The sequence below is a fragment of the Myxine glutinosa genome, unplaced genomic scaffold (genome assembly GCF_964187855.1).
Source record: "Myxine glutinosa unplaced genomic scaffold, kmMyxGlut1.1 SCAFFOLD_532, whole genome shotgun sequence".
NCBI lineage: Eukaryota > Metazoa > Chordata > Myxini > Myxiniformes > Myxinidae > Myxine > Myxine glutinosa.
Genome location: NW_027616629.1, coordinates 203,966 through 221,049, shown reverse-complemented (window position 1 = coordinate 221,049; position 17,084 = coordinate 203,966). Strand labels below are relative to the sequence as shown.

The window sequence follows — 17,084 nt, the reverse complement described above, 5'->3', positions numbered from 1 at the left end:
GAAATGTATCAGTACTTAATCGATAATAATTAAGTAATTCATCAATTAGTTGATTATTCAAAAAACAACAAAATCCCGTTTTTGACAAAGTACTGACTATTGTGCCGAAATTTCAGCTTCCCAGCTCGAAGGATGGCTGAGATATCGCCCGGACAAACAAACAAGAAAACAAGAAAACAAACAACCAGAGTGAAAATTGAGTATTCCCTTTCAGCGTGCGTCATTGCCGAGCCCCCTTCGGTGTCCGGCAATGACGTTATACAAAGCGCCTGGAGATGGCATAGGAAAGGAGTGGTGTACAAAAGCTCGAGGGAGATGAGCTAGTCCAAGATAGCCAATGAAAGGTTTCTGTTGGATATATGTCATCTTAGGATGCAGTGGTTTTTTTCAAAGGGAGAGATCCAAGCAATATTGTGGAGTAGGCCTCTATTTTTGGGCCATATAGAAAGGGCCTGCCATTCTTGCATCACCCAACCAAGGAAAACTCCTCCTTGTTCGTCTTTATTTTAATTTTTATTTTTATTTTCCTTTAAAAAAAATAATAAAGTAAACCGATGTACACTTTTTAGGAGAGAAAGCACCAGTTTGAGGTGCTGAGGATGGAGAGGGGCTATGAAAAGCAGATGGCCGTTCTTCGACGCAAAACTGAAGAGGTGAGCCCTTGGTCTTTAGCGGCCAAAGGGCTGCAGGAATTTTGACCAAGCCTAAATTGCCCTTCCTTGGGTGAGCCCCCCCTTGTGTGTCATTCTCTTATCTAGGCAGCTCGCCGGTTGAGAGATGCACTGCAGCGGCAGAAGGAAGCTGGGGAGCAACGCAAGGGACAGCAGCAGAAGGGCAAGGAAGGAATGGCTGCTTGGATCAAGGTCTTCATCTTCTGATGACCAGAATTTTTGATTAACATTATGTATCTTGAGGGGAGGGAGGAATTGCAAGAGTCATTACATGAATCATTTAATAATCTTGGGTGTACTGTATGTGGATCCAAATACCTCTATAACCATTCTCATGAGATAGAAAGCTTGTAGTTGGTGCTAGCTTCATGTTTTAATGCCAAGGTTGAGGGTTTGGTATGCTGGCATTTCAAAAACCTGGGGTTTTGTTTTTCATGCTGATTGCTTTGACCTCAGGGCTTGTTGACCATTGAGGTAGAGGTCTTGGTAAGCATGGAGGAGGTAAGATGTCACCTCAATAACCTTTTGGATGACCACATGCTTGCCCGGGATTTGGCACAGCTGCAGCGCAACAAGGAGGACATTTCCCAGCCTATTAAAAAATCTCGGGTAAGGTCATGTGATCAAGTGAATTAAAAAATTAAGTTTTAACCAAGTCATTTGTCACTCCTGGGTTCCATTCTAACCTCTGTCTATTTGTCATCTGTAGCGAAGAACGTTCGGCAGCAGGGAACGCGAACAAGATTGTGACATTGACGAGCAGATCAAAAGTTTGGAAACTGAGATGGAACTGAGGTACATATTTTACTGTCTACGAATCAAGAATTTCAATCAGTGCATCCTGCCAGTTTTTCATATAATTTATCCAACCAGTGATTCTCAATGCAAGGTTTTTTTTTTTTTGTCCCCCGTCGCACTGCGGAGCGAAAGAGGACTATGGTTTTCCCCTCCGTGCATGCGTAAGCGAAGGACCGAATTCTAATTTGGTGTGTGGGTGCAACCCACGTCAAAATCCAAGATGGCCACCGCCATGTATGTCTGACGCCATGTATGTCTGAACCTTGAGCTTAATATCTTGAAAAATAAGCGAAGTACCAACTTCTAATCTGGTGTGTGGGTGTATCTAGGCATAAGGAAGAACACTTGAAAATTGGGTCGCCACGTCAAAATCCAAGATGGCCGCCTTGCATCTTCCACTTTGTCAACTCGCATCACTTCAACGACGGGGGACCTAGGCGTAATGCTTGTTTTTTTTTTGTTGTTTTTTTGCCAAGTTTATTTTAAAACTTCCTCCACAGGTCTGCACAGATTGCTGACATGCAACAAAAGCTGGCTGATGTGGATGGTGATGAGCGTGTGCCATTTTGGGATGGCTTCAGCTTGATTGAGGCTAAGTCTGCCCTCAAGTGGCTTATGAAGGAGGTATGAGAGCCTTTTCTCTGTGTCGGGAAGATCCCTCTCCTTTATTTAAAAGAATAAAAATTATTCTCCTTGCTTATTATTATTATTTTTATTATCCTTATTATTATTATTTTTTTCTCCAGATGAATAAGGAATGGTACACTCCACTAATTTTTGTGGGTGGTGTGTATATTTGATGTTTCACTCCAGGTGGTTGCCACACGGGTGCGGTGTGGGGTTAAGGAAAGAGAAGTGGTTGAGTTCACCAAGCAGGTGTCACAGGAGCGACAGCGAGCAAGCGAGGCCGCAGGTATTGCATGCGAGGCTCAAGAACATCAAGATCAGGTATTGCATGTCAGGTGGTGGATGGTAAATTCTGGCTCTGGACTCTGGTGTTCAACTTTGATATTATGCTATTGAAGCAATGTTAACCACCTTCAAGCACCTCCCTTTTTCCGACAGATGATCCTGATAAATCAGCGACAACAAGAAGCAGAAGACAAGGTAACTTCTGCCTTTCAGAATTTGTGGCTGAGAACTTTTTATTTCTGGGTGTATAAAAGGCAGATGCACTTTTGTTCCAAAAAAGATGTTACTTTGCCAAGCCTAAAATCCAAGGCATCTTCTGCACAATAGATTATGCAAAAATGGTGGAACTTTTATAATACAGGTACTTCCAACTCTTCCCTTTCTATATAAACAACGATGTAGAATAACTAGTGGTTACGTCCATATCTTCAAGTTAAATGGCAAAGGTGGTTGGCTGTTTTTTATTTTCTTTTTTTGGAAATTTGACCTACCAGATTGCATGAACTGTGCCAACAATTTTTGTGCCACATTTGGAGATGGGATGAGCAGTGGGGTGGTCGACCCAACTCCACTCATGCCAAATGAGTCTGTTCATGATCAAATACTTTCAAAACCAAAGGAACAGCATGTTTCCATCAAATTCCAATATTTTCACTTGCTTAATTGGCTGTTTTGCTGTCCCAGCCATGTCTGCATACTGCTGGGGTGGGCTTGGGGTGAGGGGGTAAAGATTGTCATGCAAACTGTCATTACTTGTGATTGCCACATACAAGTGAGTTTCCAAATTTTGTTTATGTTAATCCTCAAGCATTTAAAAAGATGTGGCAGAGGAACAACCATAGGTTGTCTATTATTGCATAGGCTTGATGGGCCTAATGGCCTCCTGCATGGAATGAAGTTCCTTATAAGGGAACTCTTATTGTTTTGCTTCAATGTCGATTTGTGTTTTTGTCGATTTACAGCTTGTATGGTCGAATTCACTTTGTTTTTCTTTGTTTCTGGGTTTTTCAGCAGAAAGCTTTGAATGTCTCTGATGAGCAAAAAACCCCTCCAAAGGTTAGGCCTTCATAAATTCCCAAGTAATCTTTTACCTGTCTCTTCCTTTGAGGTTGAAAGTTGACCATTGTCTTTGGTATATCTCTTGTGTTGTGGTGCATTTAAGTTGCAAATGTGATTTATTCTTGGTGTGTGTAATGCAAGTTGGTCATGTCTGATGGGAAATACAGTTTGTTTGAAATAAATCACAAATATCAGAAGAAAGTTTTTAAAATTTAGAACTATTCTCACTCAGAGTTAAACATCACCGTAATATTATGCGGTTGCTTCAACGTTTTCAGTTGCAATGTCTTCAACATCTGTTTTGGAAAATATCAGTTAATGTGTTCGTTTTAATGCTGCCTCTTGCCTGTAACCCGGTTTGTAAACGAGACTCTTGAAATCGTATGGATGATTTGCATTCAAACGCACAATCGAAATATGAAGATAACTGATGAAATTAACAAATAATGCTGAAGCTGTCCATTTGTTTTCCTTTCATAACCTCAACGATGATGCAGGAACAACGGACAGGTGACCAAAATAGTGACCAGAGCCCCAGAGGTGAACAGCCGCAGGATGGTGTTGAGGTTCCCCCAGAAACGTCTTTCTTCTCCATTCCTGACATCGCTCCTTCACCAAATAAAAGGTAACATCCCTTTGCAAGTCATTGGGTTCATTACGTAATTTTTTTTTATGGCAGGGTTATCCAGTGTTTTGCTGGGGGGGGGGGGGGGTGGGGTGTGGAGGGGGTTGGGGTGAGAGGGTGGCAGGACAGCCAGCAGAGAGGGGACAGGGGAAAAACTGAAAAGGGGTAGGAGAACCGATGGGGTTTGGGGGGGGGGGGCGAAGGGAGGAGGGGGAAAGAGTCCGTAAGGCGTGGTTGCAGGAAGAGACGGGGTTAAATTTGGGTTTATATAAAATGGTGAGTTGAGGCAATGCTGGTGTGTAAAGGAGTCTTTGTGGTTTTCATGGGTCTTGAGGATCTTTGGGGTCCAAATGGTCTTTGGAGTGTTCAGGGTTTTCAAGGGTCTTGATCTCCCAAGCATATCCTGCAGCATGGAAAGATTATTCTCCCAAGCATGTAAAGAGGGGTCTTCATAGGCTAAAGTGGTGGACAAAATACTCTTTTGACAATCCCCTGGTCGGATTTGGAACCCAGACAGGATTAGTTTTATTTATTTCGATTTTGAGAAGTATTTGTTTTATCGGGGTGAGATGTTTTCACTTTCGAATAACTTCCTGAGCCCAATGTTTTTTCAAATTAGCACGATATCATGCTGACGTGCCATCTATTGACTCACGAGAAGCTGCTGAGGGCATTTCTCCGGTTGTTGTATTTTGCCATTTTCAGAGTGATTGATAGATTAGGACCTGGGATAGCGGCACTTGAGCATGCACCCATTGTTAAGCCCAAAGCTCCCAGTCTCACTCACCTGCACCCTTGTACGATAGAGTATCCATTGTTTCCACCATTCATCCTACACCACCTTTAATTTTGTGCAACAGTTGGGCAAGTTATCTCATCAGTGTCGAGAAAAGTGTGAAAATATCAGACCACTTGACCATATTCACGAGGGCAGTTGACCGTGTCTTGTTTTCTGGGTGGCTTCCCATTCTTTCAGACGTGCAAGTGCAAATTGCTGAAAGAATGTGACGTTGATGTTGACATGTTTCATGATGTAATTTGCCATGATAGTTTTATAAATGCTTGCTGTAATAATGACCTGCTCTAATTTTTATTCGTGAAACATTTAGGCCATGGGCCAGACATGGTCCTCGTGCACCCCCCCCCCCCCCACAACTCTACCACCCCATATACTTTTGAAGCACTCGGGTCCCCTCAACATGAAATCAACTGGTAACAGTAAATAAACTGGTTCTTACTATTCATTTTTCACACATATTTGATGGTACCCTTAAAATATATCTTTTCCGTGTCGTTATGTTCCCCGAGATGGCTGAAAGTGGTCTGAGTTATACAAGTTATATATCATCTGAAAGGTAATTATCTGCTGGTCATTATAAATGGCATATATTTTAAATTTAGTGTTACCATTGGCCTCAAAAATCAAGTCGAACAGCTATACCCCATGTTTCGCTGTGTCAAACTAACACTTCAAATCCAGCCACACTAGAATTGATTCACATTAATAACAAATGTCTGGACATTCTTCATAAAAATACCTTTCATTTGATACCAAATGTGTATTTTTGTCAATAAAAATCTATCAGATATGACACTTCAAACAGAATGCAGGTGTGCCGACAATCGCGATAACTGCACGAAATGATCGCGTTGATAGACATTGTCAGTCATGGAAGGTGCTTTAATTGGAAAGTGAAATATCATTCAATTGCTCATTGTTACTTGACAATATATTATTAAGTCACACTTTACCTCGATTTAGTTACAGGAATACATGCATGTTGCAAATGAAGCAGCTTTGTCAACCACTCGCTACTATTCAGAAATTTACCAGCTAGAACATCAGCTAGAATCTAGCATCAGCGAGAACTAGAAGAAGTTCACAAGAAAGCTTTTAAAGTAGTTTGTGATGTTGTAGATAAGGAGGTGTTACATAGCCACAAGGTTGTGAAACTATCAGACTTGAGAGCATTGTATGTTGCTCAGCTAGAAAGCAGCAATGTTGTTATACTGTAACAAATAAGGTGTGATTGTGTGTGAATTTAGCAATTCATATTTCATTGTGTTGAAAGTTGGCACAGTGTTACCACATGGATCATCTGAGAAGCATATGCGGCAATTGTCAGCACACCTGCGGTCAGTTTACAGTGTCATATCTGATAGATGTTTACTGGTAAGAAGACATATTTGGTATCAAATGAAAGGTATTTTTATGAAGAATGTCCAGAAAGTTGTTGTTAATGTCAAGTCTACTGTGGCTGGATTGAAGATATAAGTTCGAATATCTTAGTCTGTGTTACGTTGGCACAGCGAAACATGGGGTATAGCTGTTCGACTTGATTTTTGAGGCCAATGGTAACACTAAATCTAAAATATATGCCATTTATAATGACCAGCAGATAATTACCTTTCAGATGATATATAACTTATATAACTCAGACCACTTTCAGCCATCTCAGGGAACATAACGACACGGAAAAGATATATTTTAAGGGTACCATCAAATATGTGTGAAAAATGAATAGTAAGAACCAGTTTATTTACTGTTACCAGTTGATTTCATGTTGAGGGGACCTGAGTGCTTCAAAAATATATGGGGTGGTAGAGTTGTGGGAGGGAGGGGGGGGGGGTGGGTGCACGAGGACCATGTCTGGCCAATGGCCTAATTTGATTTATTATTTTTTCGTGGTTGACATTGAGATGGATCATCTTGAGCCAAAACATCCTCCTGCCTTTTCCAATGTTGCTGCCTGCCATGCTGCTCAAAATTAGCTTTGAATTTCAGGTTTTCCTTCCGATTGTTTTTTTTTACGGCGTAGCCCATAGGGCAAAGCCGTCTAGAATAGTGTTTGTCCATATGTATGTTCCCTCAAACGTATACCAATCAGAGCTGAGGATCTGGTCGCATGACAGGATGATGTGATTACGTCTGATGTCATTATGGTGGTACGGCGGCTGACTCTCCACACTCCGGCATTTTGATTCCAATTTCGCTCATGCCGAACATATCGTCGAACCTGTCATATGTCACAATCGACATGCTCTACCTCTACGTTTTTCATTCAGTGTGAGACACAAACAAACCGATTGTTAAAATGACAGTGAAATAGCGAAAGCATCGGACGTCTCTTCCAACAAAACGGTACGTATATGCCTCATCTTCAGACTGCTTCGGACAAATTAAGCACAGGTTTCTTAATGCAGTAGTGTATCGTTCCACTTGTATCATTTTTGTAATAGTAATAATAATAATATAGTAAATATGACCATAACACTTTAATCCCAATGTCGTGAATACAAATTAATGGATTGAAGCAGTGTTTGGTTCATGAATCAAAAATAAGCGGTTTGCGGTACTAACAACTGTGGAAGTAAGGAATTTGCCTCGGTTTTTTTGATGGCATGTTATTAACCCAATCCTTGTGCGGTATATACACACCGGTGTGTACCCCGGTTTAGAATAGGTACACCGTATCCCTGCGTGTCGTAAGAGGCGACAAACGGTTGGCGTCAGGAAGGGCATCCGGCCATAAAAACATTGCCTCAAAAATAGAACCATGACAATGTCATGGGGACCGCAAGGCTAACCCCCGCTCTTGCAGGGAAAATGGCCTTAAAATGCCGGTTGTTGTATTGTTGTGGGGTATATAGATTACAGTAGATCTTCCCTCAGTTCTGTAAGTAAAACATACCTCAGATGTCGGGATTCCTCCAAATTTCTTTGTTTAATGTTATAAACAGCATTAGCGACTGTTTAAAAAGCTAATTATGTGTGTTCGTGGTTTATATTTTACAAGCCCGGCTACGCCGCTGTTGGACTTTTGGTCTTGTTTTTCATTATTTTCTGAAATTATTATTTTATTTTTATAATTTTTTTTAAATTCTTTTTTTTTTTGCCATAAATGTCTCCCTTCCAGGTATTGACTGGAATGCCAAAAGACTGTGCGAGCAAGCTGTTCAATCACCAGGGGATATTGCTGGAAAGAGAACCAAAACGGAGTCTGCACACACAAACCCGTCCCATCTGCCACTGGCATCTTCTCCAAATGCATGCTTGATGACTTTTTCTGAAAAACAAAAATTGTCGAAACGGCAACCAAACAGCTTTCTGATATTACACTTTAGCTTAAAATATGTTCTTTGATGCTTGAAAGTAGCTTAAGGTGATGCTGTAAACAAACCACCTTTAGAGGCCATTTTTCCCCACAAAGCGGGGGTTGGCCTTTTTCTGGTACCATGGTTGTTGTTGTTTTTGGGTCCCCTTTTTGAAGCAATGTTTTGCGGCCGGATGCCCTTCCTGCCGCCAACCCTTTTTGTCGCCTTTTACGACAAACAGGGAATTACCAGTGAACTGGTACTCAATTTGCCGACCTCGGAAGGATGACAGGCTGAGTCAACCCCCCTTGCGTTAATTCAGCGATCGACCGGGATTCGAACCCAGGATCTAGGATCCTAAGCCGGCACCCTAGCCGCTAAGCCAACACCAGGGTTTACGTGATGCTGTGAATACCTTTAATTACCCTGAAGCTAATTGTCGGTGTTTGTCTTCTGTGTTTTAATTGCACCGTTTTAAATTGCTGTATCAAATTTTTGGTAATAGATATTGACTTTTTTTTTCCGATAATTTTTTTTCCCCCCAATATGTTTGAGGTGGCCACATGGTGTATCACTCTGTTAAACATGCCACCAATAGCTCTTTATATCAGTCTTGACTTCAGCCATGTACAGAAGGCACTGTGACAATTTTTACGATGTAGTTCTTGGGGCAATGCCGTCTCAGCATTTATCTGTCTGTCCAGTGTATATGTCCCTTCTGCCGGAATTTTGCTGGGTTTAGGCTACCAGTGAGCTTCCCACTGGGAGCCTATTCTTGTAAGGATTATTCTCACACAATTTGTGAAGACTATTCCGAGAAAACCGTTACAGCTAGCTATACGAAACTAACTCATTTATACATGCCAATGTAACTTGGTGCATCATGAATTTTGACTTGCATTGGCCGCCATTGCTTATGATTAATGAAATGAATGAATGATCGTTTTTTTTTTTTTTTTTTTTTTTTTTTTTTTTGTTGTTGTATACAAGATCGAGGCTCGTGAAAGAGCGAACATTAATCACACAGAAAGACAAACAGACACACAAAACAAGTAACATCGGGAGCGGTAGACAAGATGGGGAGAGGGGGAAGGACACAAACACAACATTTGAGAGCAGGGACCGAGAGACATGGAGACATCGAGAGAACTGTGGGAGGGAGAGGGCTTTGGGGGGAAGGCATGGGAAGGGGGGGTGGGTGGGAGAGGTATAAAACATATGGACACTGCCAAGACTTCCAGGAAAGAAGTTGGAATTTCAAACAAGGTGGATCTGGGGTGAATTAGTGGGGGTAGAAAAGATCAAGGTTTTGGATGGGGGAAGATAAGAGATGGTGGTGAACAGCTGTTTTGAAGACCTGGAGGGAGGAGTGTGATTGAAGTGAGTGTGGGAGTTTGTTCCAGAGGCGGGAGAAAAGAGGAATGAAAGAGTGAAGGTGAGCAGAGAGCCGAGATTTCGGCAGTTTAACCATCAGAGGGTGGCTGGCAGATCTTGTGCGACCTGTAGGAATATTTGGGGGACAGAGCACAGAGAGAGCTGGGGGAGCAAGGCCGGAGAGGAGTCGGTAGAAGACAGAAAGACCACCGACCTGCCTGCGGTGAGTGAGTGAAAGGCCCTCAGAGATAGCTTCATCGCGGGAGATTCCAATGATTCTGAAAGCTTTGGATTCAACAGCGTGAAGCCGAGCCAGGTGTGAGGCAGGAGCACCAGCCCATAGGGGAGAACAGTATTCCATTGAGCTGCGGATGAAAGCCTTGTATGTGGTGAGGAGCTCAGGTGTGCCTAGGAAGGACTTCGCACGACGGAGGATGCCCAGTCGGCGACTGGCTTTGGAGGCCAGCTTGGAAATGTGGTTTTCCCAAGAAAGATCATGGCAGATGGTGAGACCCAAAATCTTGAGCGACAGAACTTCTTGGAGAGGATTGTTGAGAAAGTAGATGGGAGGGTTGTCCAGTCGATCTTTTCGGAGAGACATAGTAAGAGTGTGAGATTTGTCAGGATTGAAAGACATGTTCCACATGTTTGACCAGTCTGTGATTTTGTCCAGGTCTTCAGAGAGTGAGGAGGCTGCAGACTGCCGATCTGAGGGAAGAAGAATGGAGCGGCAGAGAGTGGAGTCATCAGCAAAGAGATACAGAGGATTTTCCAGAGAGTCGGAGAGATCATTGATAAAGACCAGAAAAAGCACAGGGCCCAGCACACTGCCTTGGGGAACTCCAGCCTGAACGGGAAGGGGAGATGAGAGAAATCCATTCAGGGCCACACGTTGACTACGACCAGAGAGGAAGTCCGCAAGCCATGCATGGAGATTTCCATGGATACCATAGGAGGAGAGTTTGGTGAGCAGAGCTGGGTGCCAGACCGTATCGAAGGCACGTGATATGTCAAGGGAGACGGCTCTGATTTCCTGTTTGGCATTGAGCACCTCCATCCATTGTTGAGACAGCAGAAGCAGCATGTCCAGAGTAGAGTGACCTGGTCTGAAACCAAATTGATGATCAGAGATCAAGCCATTGGAGAAGAGGAAAGATTTCATATCCGAAGCAATGATGGATTCCATGACTTTGCTGATAATTGGGAGCAGGCTGATTGGTCTGTAGTTGCAAGGATCTGTTTTTGCAGCTTTTTTGTGTAAAGCGGTAATGTTTGCTGATTTCCAGGATGCTGGCAGATGACCTTGAGCAAAAGATAGGGTGAAAAGAACAGAGAGAGGGTGAGATAGAGCGGCAGAGCAGGATTTTAGGACCCGTGGGCTGATGCCATCTGGTCCAGTTGCAGAATCAGAGTCGAGGTTTGACAAAAACTCCTCCACCTTGTCAGGAGAGAAGGTCACAGAGTCCAGGAGCAGTTTGGTTCGACTGGGAAAGGTGGGAACAGAGAGAGATGGGTTTGGGACTAAGGATTTTGAGGCAAACACAGAGTTGAGGCATTCGGCTTTGTCACGTGCGATGTCAACTGTGTGGCCATTTGAGGTAAGGGAGGGGATGGAGGGAGAACAAACACCAGAAACGCATTTGACCAGACGCCACCAGGATTTGGAGGAAGGAGACAGGTTTGAGAGTTCATTCTTGAGTGAGAGATAGTGCTTCCTGGCACTCCTGAGGGTAGACACACACTTGTTCCGAGCTTGGTGGAAGGAACTGAGATTTCCTTCAGTTGGATTAGCCTTCCAAGAGGCAAAGGCAAGTTGTTTCAGGGCAACTGCCTCACCACAAGATTCAGTGTACCATGGACGGGAGGAAGGGTAAGACAACTGAAGGCGAGATGGGATAAATCTGTGCATGAGAGAGATCAGTTTGCTTTGGAAGAATTCCCAGGAAGAATTGATGTCAGAGGCAGTGGAGATGGGAGACCAATCCAGACGATTGATGGCTGCTTGAAGACCGTCCCAGTCGGCCTGAGTGAAATGCTAGACTCGTCGACGCTGAGGAGGCTCTCTGAGAATGGCCAGAGAGATGTCCACTTTGACAAGCACATGATCAGAAGAACCGATTGGAGCAGAAGAAGAGCAGCAGACATTAGCAGGGAAGTTTAAGGCCATTTTTCCCCACTAGAGCAGTTATGTCAAACTTTAAACATATTCTCCAGAACCACTGAATAGATCAACACAATTTTTTTTTTTCAAATATGACAGCCTAGCTGTGGGGATAAATTTGCCAAAAAAAATCGATGTCACGTGGTTTGGCGGCCATATTGGATTTAAAAATCTATTTCTCCGAAACCGCTTCACCGATCGATTATGAAACTTGCAACGCATGTTTACATTCCTATGGGGGAAAATATTTTTAAAGTATGACGTCAGTCATCTACCGTGTGTGTGTGTGTGTGTGTGTGTGTGTGTGTGTGTGTGTGTGTCCCTTCATAAGGGTCGGTTTTAAAGGCTTTGAGGGGGGATTTAATGGGCAATCTATCAACATGACTGTGTCCACCGGTTAAAAGACTTTGAGGACCCAATGGACCCAAAATACCCTGCAGACTGTTGACCCCCAAGGACTTTGAAGATCCAAAATACCAAAGACCCAAAATATCCCAATGGACCCTGAAGACCCTAAAGCCCCAAACAACCCCAAGGACCCAAAATACCCCAAAGACCCTTAAATACCCTGAATACCCCAAAGACCACAAAAACTCTGAAGAATGTTAAAGACCATGAAGACCCAAAAATGCCCCAAATATCGAAAAGACCCTGAAGACAAAGGACCCAAAGAACCTTAAAGAGCTCAAAGACCCAAAAGATCCCTTTTGCTGAAAGGATCAAAGACCCAAAAAACCCCGAAGACCGAAAAGATCGAACACCCAAAATACTCCGTAGACCCTTAAAATCCCCGAAGACCGAAACAATCCAAAAGACTGAAAATACCCCGAAGCTCCTTTAAGATCCTGAGGACCCAGTGGACCCCCAAAGACCCAAAATTACCCCCAAGACTCAATATACCCCGAAGACCCTTAAATACCCCAAAGATCTCGATCGAGGACCCAAAATAACTACGAACTTTAACTAATTTATTAGTTTTCAAGAACTACTGAATGGATCAATATGAAATTTCCTATTTATGATCAACTCCCCATGAGGAAAATGTTTCTGAACTGACCATCAGTCACGTGGTATGGTGGCCATGATGGATTCAATGAAAAAAAAAAAAACATTTGAAAATCTATATCTCCAGAACCGTTTAACCAATGCAAGCCAAAATTTACAGATATGAACGACTCCACAAATGATGAAAATTTATTGAAAATGATATCAGTCACGTAGTATGGCAGCCATTATACCCGGAATCCTATGTGGAAGTATTTTGAGTCGTCCTATATTTATTGCAAATAATTGGAAAACACTTTAATACTGTGGATGAATGTTTTTGTTTTTTTTCTCCCCTGTTCAAATTGTACTTGAGACAATATGGCGAGACAGAATACACACAATCTTTTGTTCTTAACTGAAAACCGTACTGTTTCTTGTCCGAAGGACAAGTTCATAGTTTATAGTGTACAAGAATGCACACTCTGCCATCCTGGTGTCATAAACTCACCCTCCCATTGACTTTTGGGTGCTGGGAAATGACTCCGCATATGGTTCTCATTATTTTAAATATGCTTTCTTATCTCAACTGGTGTTGGCTTAGCGGTTAGGGTGCTGGCTTGGGATCCAAGGATCTTGGGTTCCAATCCCTGTCGATCGCTGAATTAACGCCAGGGGGGGGGGGGGGGGGGTTGACTCAGCCTGTCATCCTTCCGAGGTCGGCAAATTGAGTACCAGCTTGCTGGGATGAATGATCACGGTGTGTACCCCCATTTAGAATAGGTACATCGTATCCCTGCGCATCGTAAGAGCGTGACCAAGGGTTGGCGTCAGGAATGGCATCCGGCCATAAAAACATTGCCTCAAACAGGGAACCATGATTGTCATGGGGTCTGCAAGGCTAACCCCTGCTCTCGTGGGGAAAATGGCCTTAAAACGAGCATTCATTCATCTCAACTGTTTCTCTCTAGCACATTCATTTTCCTTGGTTGTCTAACTTGTTTTTCCAACATTCCTGGAAATAATTTTCTCCCTTGTGCTATTTGATGAGAACTCTACATCTGTGTAACAATGTCCTCCCCCTCCCACCACCCTTTTGAATTCAATATATCTGCCGAAGTGTCCGAGGGCCAGACAGAAGTGTATTCATGTGATTGAGCGTGTCGCGCACTCCCTCAGTGCACGTAACTATTTCCTTTTGATGCCGTCAACTCTGTAGACAAATTGTACTCTGCACCTAATTGAAGTGTTTATTCTTCGATGCCGATTTTATCATTGCTCGCAGTTCTAGTTCCTTTTAAAATTCGTTTTCTCTGCAACCGTTGGTCCGATTGACAATTTTCACCGTCGTGCCTCCTGTATAATTTAAAAAGAGAAGAAATTGACGTCATGCTTCACGTGTTATGGGCGCCATCTTGGAAAAAAAGATGAAAAACTTTGCGCCTCCACATCTCCGAAACCTCTGCATGGAAAAATTTGAAAGATGGCTCATTGTAAAGTACTCCCCATGGGGAATAGTAATTTCATGAACCTGAGTTGTTAAATGTTGTTGCTTGCGGTGGAGATAGAGGGGACAATGGTGTGGAGTTATTGAGGGGTTCCATCAAATAACAGTTCCATCTAAATTTTAATTTCACCTTCAATGAAATATATTTCCTGTGTTTTTCACCCAGAGCATTCAGGGTGTCAAAAGATGCACAAGATACCATTACACGATAAGTTTAGCAGAAAGATTTGAGGTGCATGCACAAGATGGCTGACAAGGAACCATCAGGGTGCTACGTATTTGGTATTCGTCCTCGCACCCCCAGCATCCCGTGGCCCATCTCATACTAGTCCAGTCAGTGCGGAATGGCGGCTGGGTGATTTACCCGCTGCTGCGTAATAACGAAAATGGTATTTCTTGTTTTGTCACCCTCCTGTCATTTATTTATTCATTGTGTGTGTGTGTGTGTGTGTGTGTGTGTGTGTGTGTGTGTGTGTGTGTGTGTGTGTGTGTGTGACATTAAAGTTTGTGTAAATAAGGACTGTGTACAAAAGCCAGGGTTAGCATAGTACAGAAATTGCATAATTGTGTAGTATTGCTTCTTTTTGTTATCCTTCCCCCTGTTGTGGTGGGTAATACACTACAAATCAACTTGGTATTGGAGTGATTAAGGAAAAATTGATTTTGTAAGTTTGCTAGAGTGGGCAGCCATGAATCAAACCCACATTAACCAATGGAGAAAGGAAAAAATCTCTGTAGTCAACCAAACAGCCATCTGCATGCATCCTTTATGGTATTTGTGTAATCTGCGCTTGAATTGGCTTCCACACACCGACGAGGCTTTCGACGATAATTGAATCTGACCTTTTTCTTCAGTGGTTTGTGGTACAGTAATCTGTTTGCTGTGCCAATACCCACTGGGTATGTATTATTGCCATTTACTTTTGTCTTTGATGTGGATATTTTAACGAGCTGAATCTGTATATTTTGTCATTGAACTAACCAGTTTGTGTGGTCAGCAGCAAATCTTTGATGTAGCTTTTCTTGTGCTTGTGAAGTCGAATTGCAAAACTTTCACGAGCAAACACTGATTTGACCACTGTCAAAATAAAAAGACTATGGACCAATGTCTCCTGCGTTTTTGTTAGAATGGGCTGTGGTGAGGTATGTTCATGCAAAGTTTTGCATGGATTTGTTGAGCTGTAAAGGAGTCAGGCCAGAAACTTTAATTTTGACCTCTGACCCCTCTGTTGAATCAAAAAAAAAAACACCAACCCAATGTTTAATGGTGGAATCAGGTATTTTTGCCAATTATAATTTATGAAGTTTTGGCTTGTTGAAGGGCTGGACGAGAGCATGGGGGAGCGGAGTGATGCACTATTGGCTGGGTGGAGGGCCGAGAGTGAACAAGCTGGATACAAGCTTAACACTGCAACAACAGGAAGGGAAAAGCCAGGGATGAAAACGAGTAATGGGCAGAGAATAGAGTGAGTGATTTATTCATGGAAAAAAAAAAAAAAAACGGAAAACTATCTTTCACTTGAAGAGGGGCAGAGTATTTATTGCGTCTGTACCCATCTATCTCCCCCTGCCCAGAAACTTTCACTAGTGTATCCAATATGTTCAGCGTGTCTTGAACAAAGCTGAAACAGCACTTGCAGAAAAAAGGAAGAATGTCAGCAAAAAGTAAATCCTGATTTGGGTGTTGTGTTCCCAGGGCATGGGCAATATTCCACAATTGATATTTGCCTCACTTAGTCGACTACAATTTGAGGGAGTAAATAAAGTGGATCCTACTTGTGCTTGATTGTTGCAACGGACCAATGGTGGATTGAAAGAGATAGCTGGAACAAGGGAGACATCACACTGGGAATACATACATAAACTGTTCTTCCAAAACATGCCCCCATACCCCAACCCTTACACAATGGGCAAAGGTCTACCTTTACACACACTATAAATAACTATCTGGGTATTGCTGTGGTGTACATGAGGTGAGCAATCACAGATTGCAGACCCTCCCCAGGACGTGTTTTCAGTGGTTTTGAGGCTTTTGTGTTAAAACATGGTGGCCGAACCATGACCGCTTTTTTTTTTTCTTCTTTTTTTCCTCAACCATTTTATCCCCAGATGATGCTCAATAAATTATTTTGATTGAAGTTTTGTACTTGCCAAATTATGATGTAATGGAGGCACCTATGACATTAACATATTGTCATGTGATTCCCCTCGGTGAAGACTGGGAAATCACGGACAGCAATCGAGCGTTATTTGAGGCGACGATCAAATACGGACTTCGCTGTATATGCACGGGAGGAAGGGAGAGGAAGAAGAAGCGGAAAGCTTTCACCTGACACGATCACGCCGGGCAGTCTTCAAAGCCTGCAGGAAATAAACTCAAACGGGAATCCGGGTTAAAATGTACAGTGAAAATAAATAAGGCTTTATTGCCACGGATGCCAATAACAATGAAACGCGCCGGTAACTAAAACCCCCTTAAATTGGAGTACTCCGACAGACAGAACACAAATACAAGACGAAGGATGAAGAGACGGGATGAAAGGGATTATTTTTATGGGTACTCAGCTCGGTCTGGCTTGATTGTCTGGCCGACGATCCCTCGCCTCTCGCCCTACGCGGAGAAGTGGGAATTTGCAGACTAATGGTGCAGCCTTGCATGCGCGCGCTCCGCCACTCGACGCACCGGCCTCCGTCAAGCCCAACGCACCGCAGTCCGGCAGCCTTCCTTCTGTGGTGTGATGGTGGAACGTTTGTTGGAATGTCCCAGGCGTGACGATCGCGATCCACTCAGCACTGAGACCGATGAGCGAGATAACCAATCTCAGCAGGAGAACACAGAGCGCAGGGAGCAATCCTTGCCAAAAACCCAGGAGCAGAGAGAGAAAATGTCGGACGCAC

At 43.1% G+C, this 17,084-nt stretch overlaps 1 protein-coding gene across 1 annotated transcript; it reads left to right on the top strand.

The window, feature by feature from the left end:
* Positions 1-521: 521 nt before the first annotated feature.
* On the top strand, positions 522-15,292 carry LOC144889007 (chromosome-associated kinesin KIF4-like). The gene is made up of 11 exons (XM_078768814.1): positions 522-653; positions 759-863; positions 1,128-1,280; positions 1,381-1,466; positions 1,970-2,093; positions 2,283-2,417; positions 2,535-2,576; positions 3,393-3,437; positions 3,938-4,065; positions 7,983-8,411; positions 13,418-15,292. Exons 1-10 carry the CDS (start codon positions 600-602, stop codon positions 7,987-7,989), a joined length of 879 nt encoding a protein of 292 aa, XP_078624940.1. The 5' UTR covers positions 522-599; the 3' UTR covers positions 7,990-8,411; positions 13,418-15,292.
* Positions 15,293-17,084: the final 1,792 nt, after the last annotated feature.

Bases quoted from the DNA above. Each gene is read 5' to 3' on its own strand.
- LOC144889007 (XM_078768814.1), top strand. From the start codon at position 600: ATGGAGAGGGGCTATGAAAAGCAGATGGCCGTTCTTCGACGCAAAACT. The intron at 2,418-2,534 runs GTATTGCATGTC...TTTTTCCGACAG, and splicing joins CTCAAGAACATCAAGATCAG to ATGATCCTGATAAATCAGCG. The intron at 3,438-3,937 runs GTTAGGCCTTCA...ACGATGATGCAG, and splicing joins AGCAAAAAACCCCTCCAAAG to GAACAACGGACAGGTGACCA.